General features: G+C 35.0%; 1 protein-coding gene across 5 annotated transcripts in view; it reads right to left on the bottom strand.

Moving 5' to 3' along the window:
- Positions 1-21,896, bottom strand: part of MIPOL1 (mirror-image polydactyly 1) — a 307,526-nt gene that overhangs the window by 154,774 nt on the left and 130,856 nt on the right. For all 5 annotated transcript variants that reach the window (XM_070775479.1, XM_070775475.1, XM_070775476.1 and 2 more), the window contains one exon: positions 8,118-8,225. In XM_070775479.1, coding sequence (XP_070631580.1) covers positions 8,118-8,225 — 108 coding nt within the window. The remainder of the gene's footprint in view (positions 1-8,117; positions 8,226-21,896) is intronic.

Here is a 21,896-nt window from a genome sequence, read left to right as displayed (position 1 = left end):
GCAGAAAAACTCTTCAGTTCTTCAATACCAGATGGTAAAAATCAGCATCCAAATGCTAGACAAGCGCAGGAGTGTACAGTGAGACACCCTCGAGGTATAAGTACATAGGATCAACTGAAAATGAAGGGTGGAAGATGAACACTGAGAAAGTCCTCCAGCACTGCACCTCTATCCTTAGAAAAAGGCCAAGAGCAATTCATTCTGAGAACAGCTGGAAACGTAGGATGCACTAACAGTGACCATAACAACAAAACCCAAATCCAGACCAACTCCTCAGTAGATCAACTCAATACTCACACTACTGGCCTGATAGAAGAAGCACCATTCTACCCACAATGTCTAGCATTTAAAAAAGAAAAAATTATGAGATACACGAAAAGCAAAAGCAAAACAACAAACATGTCAAAAGACAAAGCAACCACAAAACCAGACTCAGGGATGATCTATATATTGGAACTATTCAGTGAGACTCTAAATTATGAAAGGAAATATAAAATCCCATGGTAAGTATCACAACTAGTTGGTGTAATGTAGAATCCATTCTCATTAAAATTAGGTAAAAGTCAAGCAGGGTATCTATTGCAATTCCTAGTCAAGATTAATTTGGCAGGTCTAGAAACTGTGAGAGAGGAGAGGAAATATTATTAACATTTCATTTACATATCTTAGCACTTTTTCACTGGCTACAATGAACATATAAAATTTTTTTAACAATGTATTATTTTGAAATAATTCAAGACCACAAAATCTTGCAGAGCAGGGAGAAAGGAGACAGTGGGATAAATGGAGAGAGTACATGGAAACATATACATGACCATATGTAAAATAGATAGCCAATGGGAATTTGCTATATGACTCAGGGAATTCAAACCAGGGCTCTGTAACAACCTAGAGGGGTGGGAGGTGGGAGGGAAGTTATAGAGAGAGGGGATATAGGTATATCAATGGCTGATTCGTGTTGTTGTATGGCAGAAACCAAAACAGACAATGAAAAGCAAATGAAGTTCTTTTATTTATCCAATGATTATTTCACCCTTGTTTTCAACAGCTGCTTTCTCTCTGTATATTTAAGGAATTATTCCCCCTTTTGCTTTCAGTATATTTAAGATGATATACCATTATTACTGTCAGGAAGTCAGATAGCAAGAATTAAGGCAACAGGTGTGATCCTAAACCAGCCGTGAAGCTAGCTGTAGAAGATGAATTCTTGAGACTTTTTGTGAGCTTCTCCACAGTAAGAAAATCAAGTTTTCTTACTTTCATATTTTGCATGAAGGGCTTGACTCTTGTTCACTAAACAGTGATGGTGTGATCATCTAAGACACCAGCTTCAGGAAAAGATCTTCATTACATTCTGGTTTAAATAGGCCCTTGGCTCTGTTTTCTGTTTGTCTTGTCCTTGTAGTCCTTAAAATTCAAAGTTCAAATTCACCACCATTTGACAAACGCACTGAGGGGGCAAGATGACTTCAGGCAATCACTTATTTCCCATGTTTGTTCATTTGTTTTTCTATTTCCATGTTGCTTTAAGCCTTTTCAGATTCCTTGTCTTCTCAGTCATTTTGTAAAATATTCTTAAAGTAATAGGCAACCTTTTTATTGTTTTTATCAAGAAAGTTATTCAGAATATCTGTCTTCTTTCATTGCTGAAAATGTTAGACTTACTAAAGGTTTTGGGGTAGAAAAGGGTCACTTGTGTTTTAGAATGACAGCTAATAGAAGTGTGACAATGATTACAAAGGTGAGAAACTGAGGGGGAAAAAGTTAGATTGGAAGGTACTATTACCTTCTAGATCATGAACGTGACATAGAGCCAAGGCATAATAATACAAAAGAGAGTAAAATAGAAAAGAAGTCACTGTTGCAGAATTGACAGGACTGGATGTTCAGTCACTGTGTAGTAGGTGAGAGTTTGAAAGGACATGAAGAGCATGTCAATTACATATTAGGCTACAAGTCTAGGAGATTGCGAATGCCATTAATTAAAAGATGTTAACTGACCAATAAGGAGAAGGCAATGGCACCCCACTCCAGTACTCTTGCCTGGGAAATCCCATGGATGGAGGAGCCTGGTAGGCTACAGTCCATGGGGTTGTGACGAGTCGGATACGACTGAGTGACTTCACTTTCACTTTTCACTTTCATGGACTGGAGAAGAAAATGGCAACCCACTCCAGTATTGTTGCCTGGAGAATCCCAGGGACGGGAGCCTGGTGGGCTGCCATCTATGGGGTCGCACAGAGTTGGACACGACTGACGTGACTTAGCAGCAGATCAATAAAGTTAAGAGGAACTAAAGAACCTCTTGATGAAGGTGAAAGAGAAGAGTGAAAAAGCTAGCTTAAAACTCAACATTCAAAAAACTAAGACACTAGCATCAGGTCCCATCACTTTATGGCAAATAGACAGGAAAAATTGGAAACAGTGACAGACTTTATTTTCTTGGGCTCCAAAAATCACTGCAGATGGTGACTGCACCCTGGAAGTTAAAAGACACTTGCTCCTTGGAAGAAACACTATGATAAACCTAGACAGCATATGGAAAAAGCAGAGACATCACTTTGCTGAAAAAGGTCCATATAGTCAAAGTTATGGTTTTTCCAGTAGTCATATATGGATGTGAGAGTTGGACCGTAAAGAAGGCTGAGCATCACAGAATTGACGTTTTTGAACTGTCGTACTGGAGAAGATGCTTGAGAGTCCCTTGAACAGCAAGGAGATCAAACCAGTCAATCCTAAAGGAAATCAACCCTGGTATTCATTGAAAGGACTGATGCTGACACTGAAGCTCCAATACTTTGGCCACCTGAAGTGAAGAGCCAACTCATTGGAAAAGACCCTCATGCTGGGAAAGATTGAGAGCAAAAGGAGGAGAAGAGGGTGATAGAGGATGAGATGTTGCATAGCATCATCAACTCAATGGACATGAGTTTGGGCAAACTCACAGAGATGGTGAAAGACAGGGAAGCCTGGTGTGCTGCAGTCCATGGGGTTGCAAAGAGTCACACATGACTGAACAACTAAACAACAACAAACTGATCAATTTGGAAGTAAATAGAAAATTGTTAAGAATGATTTAAAATATATAGCATTATGTCACTAGAAAAATAAGTCAGGGCATAGATGACCACATAGGGACTTAAAAGTTCTCCAAGTGGCTCACTTGCTAAAAGGCTCAATGATGTTAAAGGCCAGCTTCCCTGCTCATGCAGATAGTAAAGAATCTGCCTGCAAGGCAGGAGACCCAGTTTCACTTCCCGGGTTGGAAAGTTCCCCTGGAGAAGTATTTCCAAGAATAATCCAGTATTCTTGTCTGGAGAATTCCGCAGACAGAGGAGCCTGATGGGCTGTCATCCATGGGGGCGCAAAAGGTCAGACATGACTGATTAACATATTTTTCTCTTGGCATTTGTGTGTTTGTGTGTGAGAGTGCTCAGCTGCACATGTCCGACTCCTTGCGACTCCATGGACAGTAGCCCGCCAGGCTCCTCTGTCCATGGAATTTTTCAGGCAAGAATACTGGAGTGCGTTGCCATTCTGTACTCCAGAGCTCTTCCTGACCGAAGGATTGAACCCACATCTCTGTGTCTCCTGCATCAGCAGATGGATTCTTTACCACTGCATCACCTAGGAAGCCCCAACTTCACACCTATAAAATTGAGATTCTTCCTTCTTCTGTCATCCCCACTGTAGAATTCCTCTTATGTCTCACTGGCAAAAAGAAAAGCTTACAAAGTGTTTAACTTTGCCAGCTTCTATAAAGCTGTAAAGGTAAACAAAGGAGAATATAACTGAGAATAAATGTTAAGTTATAGAGTCAACAGAGTTTGGCTCAGGTCCTGACTTCCTCCCAGGTTGAAGAGAGGACTTAGGAAGTCAAATTCAGGGTTTCGTTTCAAGTTTACTGAAGTAAAGGAGACACTAAGATATCCAAATGGAAGGGCAGACAAAGCAGTCGTTAGGACACAAATGACAGATGATGTTGCAGGAACGGATGAAATTAGAAAAGACAAGCCTACAATAAACAAAACACCAAATGCTGGCAAGAATATGGAGCAACAAAAACTGTCATTCATAACTAGCAAATCCAAAATGGTACAGCCATTTGGGAAAACAGCTTGGCATCTCCTCAAAAACTAAATATACTTTTACCATACGATTCAGCAATCATGGTTCTTTGCATTTACTGAAATGAGTTGAAAACTTACATCCACAGAAAAACGTGCATGTGGATGCTTACAGCAGATTTATTCATAAATAAATGCCCAAATTTGGAAGCAACCAAAAGATGCCTCAATAGGTGGGTGAATAAATAAATTGCGGTATATGCAAATAATGGAAATTTATTCAATACTAAAAAGGAATGTAGTATAAAGCCATCAAAAGATATGGATGAACTTTAAATGATTATTAAGTGAAAGAAACCTATGTGCACAGAACTACTACATGACATTCTAGAAAAGACAAAATTATGGACACACTAAAATGATTAATGGCTGGGTAGGTGCTGAGGTGAAGGAGAGATAAATAGGTGGAATGCAGAGGATTTTTAGAGTGAAACTCTTCTGTATACTTTTTCACAGTGAAACTCTTCTGTAATACTACAATGATATTAGTAAATATTTGTTATTTACATTTCTCAAAATCAACAGAATGTACAACACTAAGTGAACCCTAATGTAAACTATAGACTGTGGGTTACACTGATGTAGGTTATGGATTGCAATAAAGGTACCTTTCCTGTACTGGATGCTGGGGGCATCTGAACGTATGGAACACTGAGTGTGAAGGAGCTCTAGTTTGTTTGATTTTGCTGTGCAGCTAAAACGTCTCTAAAATAAAAAATCTGTTTTTTTGGTTTTTTTTTTAAGAAACAAAAAGTAGGGGACTAATCACATAACTTAGGGGAATATTTACACTTTAGGAACTGGTAGAAGAAAGGCACAAGCTAAAGAATAACAATCAAAGAAAAGAAAAATGATGAGGATATGGAAGCAAAGAATTATAGGAAGGTAATTCATGAAGGCAGGGGCTAGTAAGATGAAAATGTGTTCCAGTTAGGCTTACTGGGATACTAAGCAGGATATGCAATGATAAGTTTCATGGGTTTAACCATCAGAGGTTACATATAATTTAAGAAAGAGTATGTTTCAATGGAATTACAGTGGTGAAGTCCAATTGTAGGAGGTTAAAGATATGTGATAAGGGAAGTAAATGAAATCAAACAGGAAAGAAAGGCAGTTTATATGACATTTCTTATTAAATCTAATGCCTGAATATTTATGCCTAATCTAAATTTACTTTAAAATCATTAGATGTTCAAAATTGTGTTCATTGAGAAATAAATTTAATAGTGGATAAAATTTATTTTAAATGAAGGAATGAACTATCTTTTTAATTTACGTAACTTTCAGGGTATAGATTAGTATCAGTATAAATTTAGCCTTTCATCCTATATGTATCACTGTGTTCTACTTATTATTAGGGAAAATTTTAAACATTGTAAAAGTAGGGAAACAGTGTCATGCTGCCAAATTTAACTAGTACGTATTCCATGCTTGGACTTCCCTTGTAGCTTAGTCATTAAGCAATCTTCCTGCAATGCAGGAGAACAGGGTTCGATCCCTGGATTGGGAAGATTCCCTAGAGAAGGAAATGGCAACCCACTCCAATATTCTTGCCTAGATAATCCCATGGACAGAGGAGTCTGACAGGCTATAGTCCTTGGGGTCGCAAGAGTTGGACACGACTTGGTGACTAAACCACCACCATTCTATACTACTTCAAAAACAATGCATTTAAGGATCAACAAAATTCTTATTTTATGCTTTATCACAAAAAATAATTTACAAAGCATTTCCTGGTTATTAGGATAAACAAAGATATCATTCAAATGGCACTAGATTACTAAAAAGTATCCACATATAATGTATCCATGTATAATAATCATGTTATTTCCCACAGTCATCACTTTGGAAAGTTCTATGTAATGTAGAACCATTAACTTTGATTTTTTCCAACATACCTGTAGGACTGTTTCCTTTAAGAATTATAGCATAATGCAATGTAATAAAGCACAAAAACTTCAGCTATCATCCTATTCAAATTTATATTACCTTTATCAGTGATATTAATAATAGTACCACTTATGTTAAAATACTAGAAATATTATTGGCAGACTGAAATCTACTAGAGACAGATTCTGTTTAAAAATTCTTCCTCAACTTCATTAGATACTAGTCAAATATTTACAGTTAACATTTTTTTAAAATGACACCTGTAAATGTATTTTAAGAGATAAGCATATTGCTTAGAAAGGAGAAAGTTTGTTCACCAAACAGCTTGGTAATAAACTTATTATTATCCATATCTTATATGGCAATTTAAAGACATGAAGTGTAATAATAAAAGGACTAAATAAAGAATAAAGACCCTGAAAGGTAAGAAAAATTTAAAAAAATGATTCAGAATAAAGCAGATATATTATAAATGACCTAATTTTAATAATAAACTTAAAGGTTTTCTATGAGGAATTATGGCACAAGATAACTAAAGAATGATTTTATGGGGGTTTATTTTTATTTTGTGTTGAATTTACAGGTTTCTTTTGGTCTACAATTTGCCTTCTAATTTTAATAATCTCTTGGAACTATGCATCTTTTTCTCTCTACACATACTGGCTATCATTTAATTCAATTTAACATAAATACACAAACAAAAATGCCAGAATAAATATCATGCAATTATTATTAACTTAACAAACTAGAATTCTTATTTTAGGTCCTATTTTAAATACTGATAGCCATGTCAAACAAGAGCACATAATACCTGTCCCTTAAGGCTGATAAACTAACACTCATGATGGAGGCTCTCTCTAAAAGAACTTTACCTTTGATTTGCAAATATACATCTAAGTAATTATATGCTTAATTTTACTCATACAATAGACAATTCCTTGGGTAACTGAAAAATAATCATAGCAATCTACAGTTCTTTTCTTTCCCATTTATTGTTCTGGTCTGTCTATAAATTTGAGAGAAAAAAGAAAAGTGCATTAAATAGTAATAGCAAAGTTATTACACACACACACTGCTGAGAACGAAGCTAATATACTTTGTAGAAAATCCATCTTCAACCAAACCTCATACTTCATAAACAGATTAAAAATATTTCTACATCAAATGCCACCATTTTCCTCAACGTTGGTTGATGATTCTGGTTTACTGACTTACCCTTCTAATGACATGATGTTCTTTTGTAATCTGCAGCAAGAAACGAATTTAAGACAACAAAATACAATACAAACTTCTTGACAGCACATTTTTCTTTAACTGTGCCATTAACAACAACGATGAACATTTTGTTTCCTGTGGCTATGCTGTGTTCTTATTTTTAACCCGTTAATGAGAACGTAAGCACCTTGAGGGCAGGGGCCTCTATTATGTCACAGGCATTATGCTAGGAACCAGGGCAAAGACAAAAAAGAGAATGAAAAGTATCTTAAGAAAAAAAGATAATTAGTTAAATTGAAATAATGTCCTTTTTCATTAACTATAGGATCTATATTAAAATCAAACAGAATTTTTGTCATGATATATACTCTACTTGTTTCAAGTTCTAATAGAATATATTTTCTTTCTTTCATTTTTTGCTGTAGGTAACATCTTAAGTATTCTTTCAATTCCCAAACATATTCATGTACCTTTCAAGGAGTGTCAATTCTGTGGGTCACTAATATTATAAGTCATTTAGAAAATTACTGTAATAATTACTGATGCAAAGAAAAAGCCCATTATATATTTTTTTCTTTCAGAGTGGCCACTTTTTCTTAACCACTAAAGGTAACAACGTACTTTGAAATCACAATGAGCATGAACCTAAAGTTGTTAATATACCACTACTTGAAATTCAGAAAATCTGTTGTTTTCATGTACACATACACGAAATAAAATAATACCGTGACAGAAGGGTGCTGTATCTGTGTTTAAAGAGGGGGCTGTTGGCAAACACCACAGCTCACTTCTGCTGAAATGTACACAACCGATATATGCAGCACAGAAAGCTGGCACCAAGGGCTTACAGCCTTAATTTGCCTGCAAGAAGGAATGGAGATTTACCTTCAATGCACGTTCTTGATTGTTTTCAGCAGTCAGATGTCTCATGTTGTTTGCTGAAGTCTGCTTCTGCTCTTTCAGATGATGAAGCTCCTGCTCCAGCCGTTTGCACTGCCACAGGGAAAGAATCCCATTAAGTAAAGGAGTCACGGCATTTTTTTCACAAACCCACATGAATTGATGTAAATAATACCATCTTACTCTCCCAAAAAGTATCCTTTGCAATAAGAATAGTAAGTGAAAAGCACTGTTGAAAATGAACAAAATAATATTGCGTACAGTACTCTGGCACATTCAATTGCAATTTTCAGTTTTGATTTTTATTAATCTAAATGCTACCATATAAATTAGAAAAATACCCATTTCTTGTAAAATTAAGATTAAATTATTATTTTCTTCATTGACCAAATGATTTTCACTGTGTATCTGCTGGCTGAATTAAAAATATACTTCTAAAAATGATAGTAGGTTCCAAATAAACTATGATATAATACTCTGTGAGGAACTTTATTAATTTTTAAAATAAAAATTATCATAAAAATATATATGAGATTTTCATATTTTTAGAAATATCTAAAGAAACAGTTGAGAAAAAACAACAGCCACAGAGTGCTACATGACTTGGAAACAACTAAGGAAACAATTGTTTTTAATCCTATTTTGACTAAACCTTACTTGTAAGTAAAACAAGTGATAAAATAGATGTGAAACGACATTGACCTATTGGGAATACATAAAAATGTAAGTAAAAAGGAAATGATAAAAGCATAAATGAACTAACAGAAGCATCTACATTCAAAAAAATCATTAAAATGTTATGTCATTTAAAAATGAGATTGTAATATAAATATGTCAAACATTTTCACAATGACTGTATAGGATATAAAACTGATATGCTGCATATTAAAACCATATGATGATACAAAGGTGATTTGTAAAGAAATAAATTACTAAATCTATTGTTCAGTAAAATATTTTAAAACATCACTCCTTAGTTTATCTAGTTTTAAAGGAGGATATTTAATAACCAATAAGTAAGTACACCTATTAGTTTGAGAGTTAGACAGTTACTTCTGCATTACCCAGCAAGTGTTAGATGTCATAATGAATTAAAAATCATTATTATGATACAAAATCAAGATGCAGTCATAATCCAAATGAGTATTTCTTCTAATATTTTCTGCCTCTGATCTCAATATTATTCAGCAATCTGTATCAGTATTTCCCAACTTTGAGTAACATACAAATTCTTTTAAAAGAAAAAGTCTTACCAAACTCTTGATATTCACTTATTTACTGGTATTTATTAAGCACTTATCCTGTGCTAGGTTTAATTATAAATGGTGGGGGATATGGCATTTAACAAAATAGATAAAAATCCCTGCCCGCATGGAACTCATATTCCAGATGGGAAAAGAGACAATAAAATAAATGAAATACATAGTATGATAGAAGGTGAAAATGTTATGGACAAAAATAAATATAGGGAATACCAAAACAGTAGGAAGGAAATCTTTTATGACTTTAAATAGGAGAAACTTTAATTGAGAAAAAGATACTTGAATAAAGACACTAAGAAGACAAAGAAGTAAGTCTTCAGATCTTTGGAAGCAGTGGTTCAAGCAAAAGGAACAACTGAGTGCAAAGGCTCTGAAGTAGAAGCTTGTCTAGCATATTCGAGTTTTAACAAGGGGAAGAATACAGCAGGGGTGAAATAAGCAAGGGACAGAATACTGGGAGATGAGATCAGAAGAGCCTTGAGATATTATAGACCAGGGTTTTTACTCTGAGTGTGTGGGAAAGTTGCTGGAGGGCTTAGAACAAAGAAGTACCACGATTTGCCTCAATGTAGGCTCACTCCTTCTGCAATGTAAAGAATAGATTCTAAGGAAGGCAAGGACAGAAGCGGGAAGTCTCGCTGAGAGGCTACTGAGCAGTGCAGGAGAGAGATGATGTGTCTCAGACTAGGATGGTAGGGAGCAGTGGAGGTAGTGTGCAGCAGTTGGACTTTGGATGTATTTCAGATGTAGCCAGAAAAAAAAAAGTGGTGGTTATTCTTCCGCTCTTGCTCGTGACCTTAAAAGGAATGCTTCTCTCATATAACCACTTAGACGAATTTTGTTACATATTATTTACATTCATGTGAATGTGTATATGCGTATGAAAATATATATGTTAAATGGGTTTCCAAGGATTTTATATTAATATATCAGATTGTGGGGTACATATTCTTAAATGAAACTGACCTGTATCTTTCCTTCTCTGGGCTATCCTTTCCAGTTTTGTTATCAAGGTTGGATTACTCTCACAAAGTTTCCTTATTTTATTTTTGGAAATAGCTTATATAAAATTATCTATTCATACAAGAATAGGTGTAAGTCCCCTATCAAACCCTCTGAGCTTTCCTTCTGGGTTCAAGTCCCTCTTTGAAGAGGCATAGCTTTTAAAAATCTCTTAGTGAGACATTCTGCCTGAAAAGGTGATTATTTTGTTTTCATGACACTCTTTACTGGATAGAACTGTTACGACAAAAGTTGTATCTTCAGTACTCTGACGATGCTGTTCTGCCTCAGTCTGGCATCTATTGTTGCTAATGTGAGGTCAATATTAGTCTAATAATCATTCTTGTATACGTTTGTCTTTACTCAATGGTTGCTTTAAAATCTGTAGTTTAACTTTAGAGTTCAATTCTATAGTTGAAGAGATGGATTTATTTAAATCATTTAGATATTCTCTATGCTTCTCAAACCTGAAAAACTCATAGCTGTTATATCTTGAATTGTTACCCAGTTCCCATTTTGAAATTCTTATAGGTCATATATTGGGTTTATTCACTTTCCTTTCATATCTTTTAATATCCATTTCTCTGTGTGTGTGTGAATTCTGAGCGTCTATCATCCATTAGTGAATTGAGACTCCTGATTCTATCTCCAATTCTGTCTATATCTTTGTTCACTTATCTTTTAATGTCAATGACTAGTTTTCAGTTCTAAATATTTCCTTGTATGCTTCTTCAATTCTGTCCATCTACTTTTCACAGTGCTCTTCTTTTATATGTATTACTTGATGATGTCTCTGTTTAAACATGCAAGTGTCATACTCTTTCATTTTTTCCTATTATCTCAAATTCTAAATGGTCTAACTCTTTTAATTGTGTTTCATAGTAGACTGTCTCCTTACATGGAGAATTCTTTTTTGTAGAAGTTTTGTCCACCTGTGTGTGGAAGAACGTCCAGACTGGTTTTGCATTTGTTTCTTGCAAGGTGATCCAAAGTTTTACTCAACTAGTGCAGACGTTTATCTAAATGTCTTAGTTTGTGAATTCTCATCATGATGGTTATTATGCTGAGTGTCCAATCCTTTGATTTCTCAGGATGCTTGAGCCCTTTGCTCAGTCAAGACCAAAGACAAACCTCCTTATCCTTTCCTAAACCAGTGAGTGGTTTTTTCCCCCTAGATTCTTTTTTACTAAAAAGAGGGTCTTTCTATGATTTTGGAAATACATGCAAGGGTCTGGTCCCATCACAAGTAGTCCAATCATCAACCCTTGTAAGGGCAATAAAATTCAAGTTTTTAGCCTTGGAGTTCTATACCTGGTCTTAGATCCCTAGTTAACTGGTATGTTTGTAACTATTTAGGTTTCCTTTCTTTCTTTTTTGGTTTCCTCTAAATTTTTATTCTTCATAGATTTTCCCACTTTCTGAAAAGACTGGGGAGGGGAGGGGAAGGGTACTTGTAGGCCAAAGTTTATATGAAAAACTGTAACCAAAACGATAAATATAATAAAGCTATTTTTGTGCTGAGGACATTTATTCACATTTTGTACCTGGGCTCAGTATTCACTGCCACGCAGTATAAGAGGGACAGAAGGTAAGGCCCAGGGACCACTCCATGTGGCAAGTGTCCCAAAGTGTTACACTTTCAGGTGTTAATAATTTTCCCTAATTTAATGAATGAAAAGAAACAAAACAAGTGCTAGGGAAGAAGAATGTCCCTAAATTAAGTAATATGTAATTTCTTCTATGGTTTTAAGACAGCTTCATTTCGAACTGACACAATTAATAATAAATAACACAATATCTTCTCTGTTCATATTGTGCCAAACAATGTTCTTAAAAGTTCTAGTGCATAAATTAAGACCTAGGAGGATTTTTAAACATTTTTTTATACTTAAAATGTTTTAATACTTAAAAGGAACTTAATGAAATGCTATCTGTATATTGTCACAGTTTCATTGCAGCACTATTGATAACAGCCAGGACATGGATACAACCTAAATGTCCATCAGCAGAGGAACGGATAAGGAAGTGCTGTGTATACACAAAGGAATATTACTCAGCCATAAAGAGGAATGAAACTGTGCCATTTGCAAAGACATGGATGGACCTAGCGATTATCGTACAGAGCGAAGTCAGTCAGAAAGAGAAAAACAACTATTATATATTAACACATACATGTGGAATCCAGAAAAACGGTACAGATGAATTGATCTGTCAAACAGAAATAGAAACAGAAGTAAAGAACAAACATTTGGACACCTGGGGGGAAGCAGGGGCCGTTGAACTGGGAGATTGGGACTGACATATACACTGCTATATATATAACAGATAACTAATGAGAACCTATTGTATAGTACAGAGAACTCTACTTAATGCTCTGTGGTGACCTAACTGGGAAGGAAATCCAAAAAAGAGGGGATATAAGTATACATATAGCTGATTTACTTCGCTGTACAGCAGAAACTAACACAACATTGTAAAGCAACTGTACTACAAAAAAAATTTTTTTTAAGTCCTAAGAGTCAAGTCAATCATTTGCAACATGTGATTCTTATTTTAGATACAGATTCAAAACAAAGAGGAAAAGACTATTGGAATTTGAAAACTAACTGAATGTTTTACAATATTAAAGAACTGTTAATATTTTTGGTATGATAATTGTGCTGTAATTATGTTTTACACAAAAGTCCACATCTTTAGGGCTTTCCAGGTGGGGCATGAGATGCAGGTTCAATCGCTAGGTCAGGAAGATCCCCTGGAGTAGGAAATGGCAACCCACTCCAGTATTCTTGCCCAGAAAATTCCATGGACAGTGGAGTCTGGTGGACTACAGCCTGGTGGACAGACAGTTGGACACGCCTGAGTGACTGAGCATGCACTCATGTGCTTGGGTATATATGTGCCACATCTTTAAGAGATACACAATAAAAGTTATAGATGAAAAGGACATTATGTCTGGGATTCCCTGCAAGATAAAATGAGGAGGAGTAAATGAGTGGGGGATATAGATAAAAAAAGATGGACAGCTGTTGTAATAGGGTGAAATGATCTCAGAGGCTCATGATTCTATAGTATCACTAATAAAAAGAAAAGAATTAAATTTGCCACTGCAAACAAAACTAATTCTATACATAAGTGAACTAAAGACATAAAGTATATAAAAAATTAATGAAAAATTTTTATTAAAGGATTTGATCCATATTTACTATAAGACATTATATTCACCAGTAATTTCCTTTTACTCATTACCCCGAATTGTGAAGAACTGTATCAAACAGAAAATATATTGCTATGATTCTGTCTCACCTCATGTTTATTTCCTGAAAGAGTTTTTTTTTTTTTTTTTTTAAGAATTCTCTAATACTGTCTAGGTTTTTAACAGCTGCTGTTTCTCTTCCTGTACAATCTGCTTTCACTCACAAATCATGTTGATTGCATTACAATCAAACATCTTCCCACTTGGATGTTATACAACTCTTTCCCTTGAAGACAAAAAAATAATACCAGACTCTTCCAGTCAAAACAGAAATTACACTTTGGTGTCAATGTGAATTATGAACTTTGAGCTGTAGATGTTTGGAAGCACTTAGGATTATATAAATAACTTTATTCCTTTTCATTTAGGAGAATTTTAAAACAACACTTCATTTTGGATTTAAAAATAATAACTAGAATGCTTTTCTCACAGCAAAATAACTTGGAATAGTTTTCCAATTCAAAAAGGTAACTTGTTTCTTCTTCAAAGCCCTGGCAAAATATCAGCAGTTTGGTTAAATGAATAATGTATACAATACTCAGAGTTTAAAAAAAAAACAAAGATTAAAAAAAGAAAAACAATAATTATGTGAGTCTCTGAAAACACTTATGTTACAGGCGATACACACCTGTGTGCGTGCACACGCACATACACATACAGACGAATCATAAATTACTCAGTAAACACTCATCAAGCAATATACCGGCAATTACCAGGCAACATGCCAGACAGTGACATGTTTGTACATATTTATACATATATATCTTAATTATATTTACATATAACATTTCAAAAACATGTGAAAGTAAATAAGGATTTAATAGCAAATACAGTAATTTATACTCATTTTAAACAACTAAATTGCTCAAAAAAGATTAAAATCACAATGTAAAAAGATTATTAGTAAACATAATAATTACTTAAAAAGATGTCAACATGTATATAGGTATTTAGTAAGCTATGCTATCGAAATATCATTTTTGTAATACTGGTTAAGATTATTTTGTTAGCTGTATTCATAAAACGTATTCATTTGAAAAATCATGATTTGCATCTCTGTTTCAAGATAAAGGTTAACACATGTTATTAATGATAGTCAACGAACCCTCAATGAGAAATCAGTATGTGCCAGAAACTTTACATGTATTAAATCAGTCAATCTTCATGTGGACCCTATAGATTATATATTTAACCATTTGACAGAGAAGGAAACAGAAACAGAGTAAAAATACCTCCTTTAAACTCATGCAACTAATAAGGAGGATTCAATTGCAGGCAGAATAACTGTTTATCAACAAAATTTATAATATACACACATAGGAAAATAGTAAAAGCAATGTAATAGCTAGAATTACAGAAAAAGTTGATGATGATGATGTTTTAGAATTTGAACTTTAAGGAAATATGTAACATAGATCAGAATGGAAGGTGAACTAGCTACCATTCAGGATTACTACATTTAACTCAGTTCATTGAACCTAAGCGAAACTGATAAAAACCTAGGCAATTATTTCTCAACTTTTAATAGCATATTCTAACAGTAACATTATATCTAAAATCATAATGTTCTCTTTAGGAATATAAAACAAAAATTGCTATTCTTTTATTAACATTGGAATTGTTTTAAATGAAGACCTTATAAAAGCTACATACACATATATATGGATACATATATATATATATACACATACATACACATATTTTTATACCTATGTTATATAACAAATATATTTATGTATGAATTTACAAAAAGATCTGAAATCATCAGGCCTTCACATGCAAATATCTATTTCTACTTTGTATAAACTGCAAACTCCAAGAAAGTAGAGCCCAAAGTCTCTGTTCATTGCTACACAGCAGGGTACCTAAAAATTAGGTGATATTAAATATGTATTTCCTATTTTACTGGATTCCCTGCTTATAAATGGCATTTAACCAATCATCCTTACTAAACCTGAAAGTCACCTTAAGCTTCCTCCTATCTTTATCCTAAAGTTGGAGGAAGTCTTAGTCCTTCAACATGCTTTATTTTTTATCCCCAATGTCATGCCTTTCATTCAGCCTCTGACTTTTTCATTAACTGTGAGAGCAAGTGTCATGTCTTCAGTCTCAAGTTCTTTCAAATTATCCTCTAATCTGGTAGTTCTCAAAGCAGACTGCAAATCAATATCATCAAGAGAGTTTAAAAAAGAATGTGCTAGTACCACACTGCTTTGATGACTATGTCTTTGCAGTATAGTCTGAAGTCTCAAGAACAGAAACATAGATCACTGGAACAGGATACAAAGCCCAGAAATAAACCCATACACTTACAGTCAATTAATCTATGACAAAGGAGGCAAGATCACACAATAGAAGAGTCTCTTCAATAAATGGTGCTGGGAAAATTGGACAGCCACATGAAAAAAATGGTTAGAACACTCTAACACCATACACAAAAATAAACTCAAAATGGATTAATGACCTATATGTGACTGCATACTATAAAACTCTTAGAGGAAAACAAGGAAAATGTTCTCTGATATAAGTTGTAGCAGTATCTTTTTTCAATCCATTTCCTAGAGTAATAAAAATAAAAATAAAAAAATGGGACCTAATTAAATTCAAACGTTTTTGGAAAGCAAAGGAAACCATAAATAAAACGAAAGGACAATCCAAAGAAAGGGAGAAAATATTTGCAAACGATGAGGTCAACAATGAATTAGTCTCTAAAATTTACAAATAGCACATGTGGCTCAATACCATAAAAACAAACAACCCAATAAAAAAATGGGCAGAAGACATAAATAGACATTTCTCCAAAGAAGTCATATAGATGGCTGAGGCATATCAAAAGATGCTCAATACTGCTAATTATTCAAGAAATGCAAATCAAAACTACAATGAGATCCCACCTCACACCAGTCAGAACGGCCACTATAGAAATATCTGCAAACAATAAATAGCAATGAGGATGTGGAAAAAAGGGAACCCTTCTATACTATTGGTGGGAATGTAAATTGGTAGAGCCACTACCAATAACAGTATGGATGGCCCTTAAGAAACTAAAAACAGACCTACCATATGATCCAACAATCCCACTCCTGGGAATATAGCTGGAGAAAACCATGGTTTGAAAGCATACATGCAACCTAAATGGAGGCAACCTATCTGCCTATCAACAGATGAACGGATAAGGAAGATGCGGTACATAAGTACAATGGAGTATTACTCAGCCATCAAAAAGAATGAAATAATGCCATTTGCAGCAACATGGACAAATCTGGAGATTATCATCCTAAGTAAGTCATACAAAGACAAATATTATATGATACTACTTATATGTGGTATGTAAAAAAGTAAATACATATGAATTTATTTACAAAACAGAAAAAGACTCACAGACTTACAGAACAAACTTATAGGTAGGGATGGCTGCAGGGAAGGATAGATTAGGAGTTTGGGATTAACATGTATACACTGGTATCTTTAAAATAGATAACCCGTAAGAACCTACTCTATGGCACAGGGGACTCTGCTTCAATATTCTGTAATAACCTAAATAGGAGAAGAACTTGAAAAAGAATAGACACATGTGTATATACATACCTAACTGAATCATTTTGCTATACACTTGAAACACAACATGGTTAATCAACTATACTCCAATGATAATAAAAAAAAAAGAATGGCTATGTGTGCATGCACGTGTTTTCAGGCTGGATCTCAGAGCTAACAAATACTCCAGAAAGGTGTTTCTAAAATACAACTCTAATCACACTAATTCCTACTTGCCCTATCTTGATATTGTATATTGGTTTTCTCATTGCTTAAAGAATTAAAATTAAGTGTCATATCTCATTCCTCAATTGTATACCTGCTCTAGTTCAGACATGATAAATTATCCACAGTCCCCAAGATATGAATATTCCTTTCAACTTTCATGCCTTTCAACACATTTTTGTACATATATGATTTATCCACACAACACCAGGCCCACTGGGAAGCCCTCTTGAGGAATACCATCCCCTCCTTCCCTCTCTGAATTCACTGGCCTTTATGTTCTCATCTACAACCATCTGCTTGTCATTCTCCCTCACAGCCACCTACAATCCCAGGGACAAATCCAGCACCTGCTTCACTGAAGCTATATAATACATGCTTAAGAATAAATGATGTGATTTTTTTTTTTAAGAAATCTTATTTTTCTATATTAATTTTGATCTAAAATTAAAAGTATATATCAGTAATCAATATTTAGGCTATTGTATACATATAAGCATGAATGCAGCATAATATAAAAACTGAAAAAAATTATACTTAAAATAATTTTAAAATACAGGAATACACAAAATCTTTGGATGATGATATATAATATTTACATCACACCAGAAAGGTCTTGGTGCTCCCAATCTGTCGTTCCCTTCTCCAGGGGATCTTCCCAAAATAGGAACTGAACCCAGGTCTCCAGCATTGCAGGTGGATTCTTTACTATTTGAGCCACCAGGGAAGCCCATTCACAGCCATAGGCTACCATTGTTCTGATTTGTAGTATCTGAGGAGGCTGACAAGATAATGGAGGAGTAGGTGGACGTGGAGTACAACTCTCTCCATGGTGCATCAAGAATACATCTACAAATGCAGCAGTTCTCACAAACACCAGTTAAATACTGGCAGAAGTCCTAGACCAGTGGAAAAGAATATTTGGAATTTTCTTTAATACCATGAGTAATTTCACTTGTTTTTTAACTTTGTAAAAATACAATAAAATCTTTAGTTGCAATCCTTTGACTTCTTTCAATCAACATATGTATTTGAGAGTCACCTAAGCTTTTGTGTGCCTGAGTATGTCATTCTTTTCGTGTAAAATATTAATAATATTCCACTGTATGTAATTGTATGTATTTGTCCATATTCTTCCTAAGGAAATGACAGTTGAATTGTCTTTAGTATTTAAATATTACAAATGAGCTCCTATAAATGTTTCTCTAAAATTCTTACAGCATTATATATACATATATATATATTTTTTTTTTTTTTCCATTTTCCTTGGATAAATACATAGAAACGGACTTGCTAGGTCACAAAGTATATCTTGTTCAAGTGTCTAAGAAACTGTCAAGTAGTTTTCAAAACTGGTTGTTCCATTTTACATTCCAATTAGCAATGGGTCCTTGTTTCAGTTGCTATACACTCTCGCCAACATTTACTGTTGTTGGTCTTTTTAATTTCAGATGCCATTGTGTATGTGAGGTGGTATCACATTTAACTTTGTGTTTCCCTGTTCACAAATTATAATAATCTTTTCGTGTGTTCACTGAACATCTGTGAAGCTTTTCTTCCAGTCTTTGGTCAATTTTTTTCTTGGGTTCTTTTTATTCACATGGAGAAGGCAATGGCACCCCACTCCGGTGCTCTTGCCTGGAAAGTCCAATGGATGGAGGAGCCTGGTGGGCTACAGTCTATGGGGTGGCTAAGAGTCGGACATGACTGAGCGACTTCACTTTCACTTTCACTTTTCACTTTCATGCATTGGAGAAGGAAATGGCAACCCACTCCAGTGTTCTTGCCTGGAGAATCCCAGGGACGGGGGAGCCTGGTGGGCTGCCGTCTATGGGGTCGCACAGAGTCGGACACGACTGAAGCGACTTAGCAGCAACAGCAGCAGCAATGCAAGTCCTGTGTCAGACACATGAATTGCAAATATTTTCTCCTAGGCTATGGCTTATCTTTTGTTGTTTGTTTACTTGGCTTTGGCAGGTGAACTCTTGGTTGCAGCATGTGGGATCTAGTCCCCTGACCAGGGACAGAACTAGGTCCTTGCATTGGAAGCACAAAAATCTCAGCCACTGGACCACCAGGGAAGTCCCACCTTTCATAGTCTTAAAGTTGGCTTTTGACAAGCATTAGCTTTTAATTCTGTCAAAGTTAAATTTATCACTTTTTTTTTGTTTTTGCTATGGTTGGAGCTCTTTCTGTCCTTTCTGACAAGTTTACCTCCCTTGAGGTAATAAAGATATTTACCCCTGGTGTCTTACAACATCTTTAAGGTTTAAGTTTTCTTGTGTAAGTTTATAATCCACCTTGACTTTATTTTTGAGTATGGTGTAAGGAGAGAGTTAAGGTTCCTTTTAATTCTAGTGATATTAATTCTTTTAATTAATAGTGATACTGAGCTGTTGTTCCACTATTACTTGCTGTAAATCTATCCTTCCACAGTGGACTGGCCTGATGCCTTGGTCAAATGTCAAGTGTGTCACAAGCAAAATAATAAAGTTAGACAACGTTCTTAGTACATACAGAAAAATTAACTTAGATTTGATCACAGATCTGAATGTAAGAAATAAAAGTATAAAAATCTTAGGGAAGAACAGGAGTAAATTTAGTGATATTGGGTTCAGCATAACCTTTTAAGCCTTCAAATAACAAAAGAAAAAAAATAAATGGGACTTGACTATGCTGAACAACTTGTGTGTTGCACATGGTTGCTCATATAATTAAGAGGGGAAAAGATAACCCACAGAAAGGGAAAAATATTTTATAAATGATGTATCTGATTAAAAAGAAAAATCTTGTATCTACAATACAAAAAGAATTCTTACTACTTAATAACAAAAGGAAGAATAAAAATGTAACTAAACAATGGGCAAAGGACCAAAATAGATATTTCTCAAAAAACATATATAAATGGCCAATAAGCACAAGAAAAGATAGTCAATATCAGTAGCCATTAGGGAAATGTAAATCAAAATGACAATGAGCAGAATGACACCTGCAAGACGGTGGACAAATAAGCTCCTCAATGGAAACAAAAAGTAAACAACATATGGACTAAAGCTTTGTGGAAATTCTAGAAAACAATTACGGATCTACAGCAACCAAATGAACCCCCAACCAATTTGACACTCTCAATTGGCAGGAACATTCGTGGCATATTTAGTTGACCTTCCTGGACTGTCTCCATGACTCACCACAATGACATCAGTTGGAAAGAGACGGCCACTTTTCAGTTATAGTTGCCATATGACACAGAAATTCCACTTCCAGGTACATTCTCAAGAAAGTGAAAAAAAATACATTCACACAAAAAGTTGTAAATGAACAGAGAAGAATTATTTGCAATAACCACAAAGTAGAAATAAATTATCTATCAACTGACAAGCAAAATGTGATATATCCATATTATTATTTGGCAATTTAAAAAGGATTAATTTAGCTATAAAAGTACTGATACATGCTACCACATGGGTGAACTGTAAATGCATTGTATAAAGTCAAAGAAATTAGTCACTAAAGGTCACAATTTGTGTGATTCCACTACATAAAATGTCCCAAAGAGTAAATCTATGGAGATAGACAGTACATTAGAGGTTGCCTAGGGCTGGTGGAGGGGTGCTTTGCAGGACTGAATGGGAATAACTAATAATGGGTATAAAGTTTCTTCTGGGGTGATGAAAATGTTCCAAAATTTTGAGAACATACAACTCTATGAAAACAATAAAAATGCTGAATTATAACTTTAAATGTATTTATGGCTTCCCTGGTGGCTCAGATGGTAAAGAATCTGCCTGCAGTGCGGGAGACCCAGGTTCAACTCTTGGGTTGGGAAGATCCTCTGGAGAAGGAAATGGCAACCCACTCCAGTATTCCTGCCTGGAAAATTTCATGGACACAGGAGCCTGGGAGGCTACAGTACATGGGGCTGCAAAGAGTCAGACACAACTGAGCATGTCTACTGAGACTACTATTACTATGGCATGTAAGTCTCAATAAATCTATTAAAAATGTAAAAAAAAAATTAAGGAACTATACACAAGATCTGGGGCTTTCCTGGTAAAGAATTTGCCTGCAATGCAGGGAGACCCAGGTTCTATCCCTGGGCCGGGAAGATCCCCTGGAGAAGGAAATGGCTACCAACTCCAGTATTCTTGCCAGGAGAATTCCATGGACAGAGGAGCCTGGTGGGTTATACAGTCCATGGGGTTGCAAAGAGTTGGACATGACTGAGCAACTAACACTACACACAATAGACACCTGTTTCTGGGCTTGCTACACTCTTCTACTGATTTGTGCATGTGCAAAGCACAGTCTTGATTATTGTAGTTTTAGAGCAAGTCTTGAAATCAGATAGCATGAGTGCTCAAATTTCATTCTTTTACACTATTCAGCAATCATAATTGGTTCTAACTGCGAGACAATCTAGACAAAATCATTAACATTGTAGAAGGCTTGACTTTTACTTTTCATTGTCTGACCTAATACACATTC

Source organism: Bos indicus, chromosome 21 (genome assembly GCF_029378745.1).
Source record: "Bos indicus isolate NIAB-ARS_2022 breed Sahiwal x Tharparkar chromosome 21, NIAB-ARS_B.indTharparkar_mat_pri_1.0, whole genome shotgun sequence".
Lineage (NCBI taxonomy): Eukaryota > Metazoa > Chordata > Mammalia > Artiodactyla > Bovidae > Bos > Bos indicus.
Note: the sequence above shows the minus strand (reverse complement) of the source record. Positions and strands in the feature narration are given on the sequence as shown.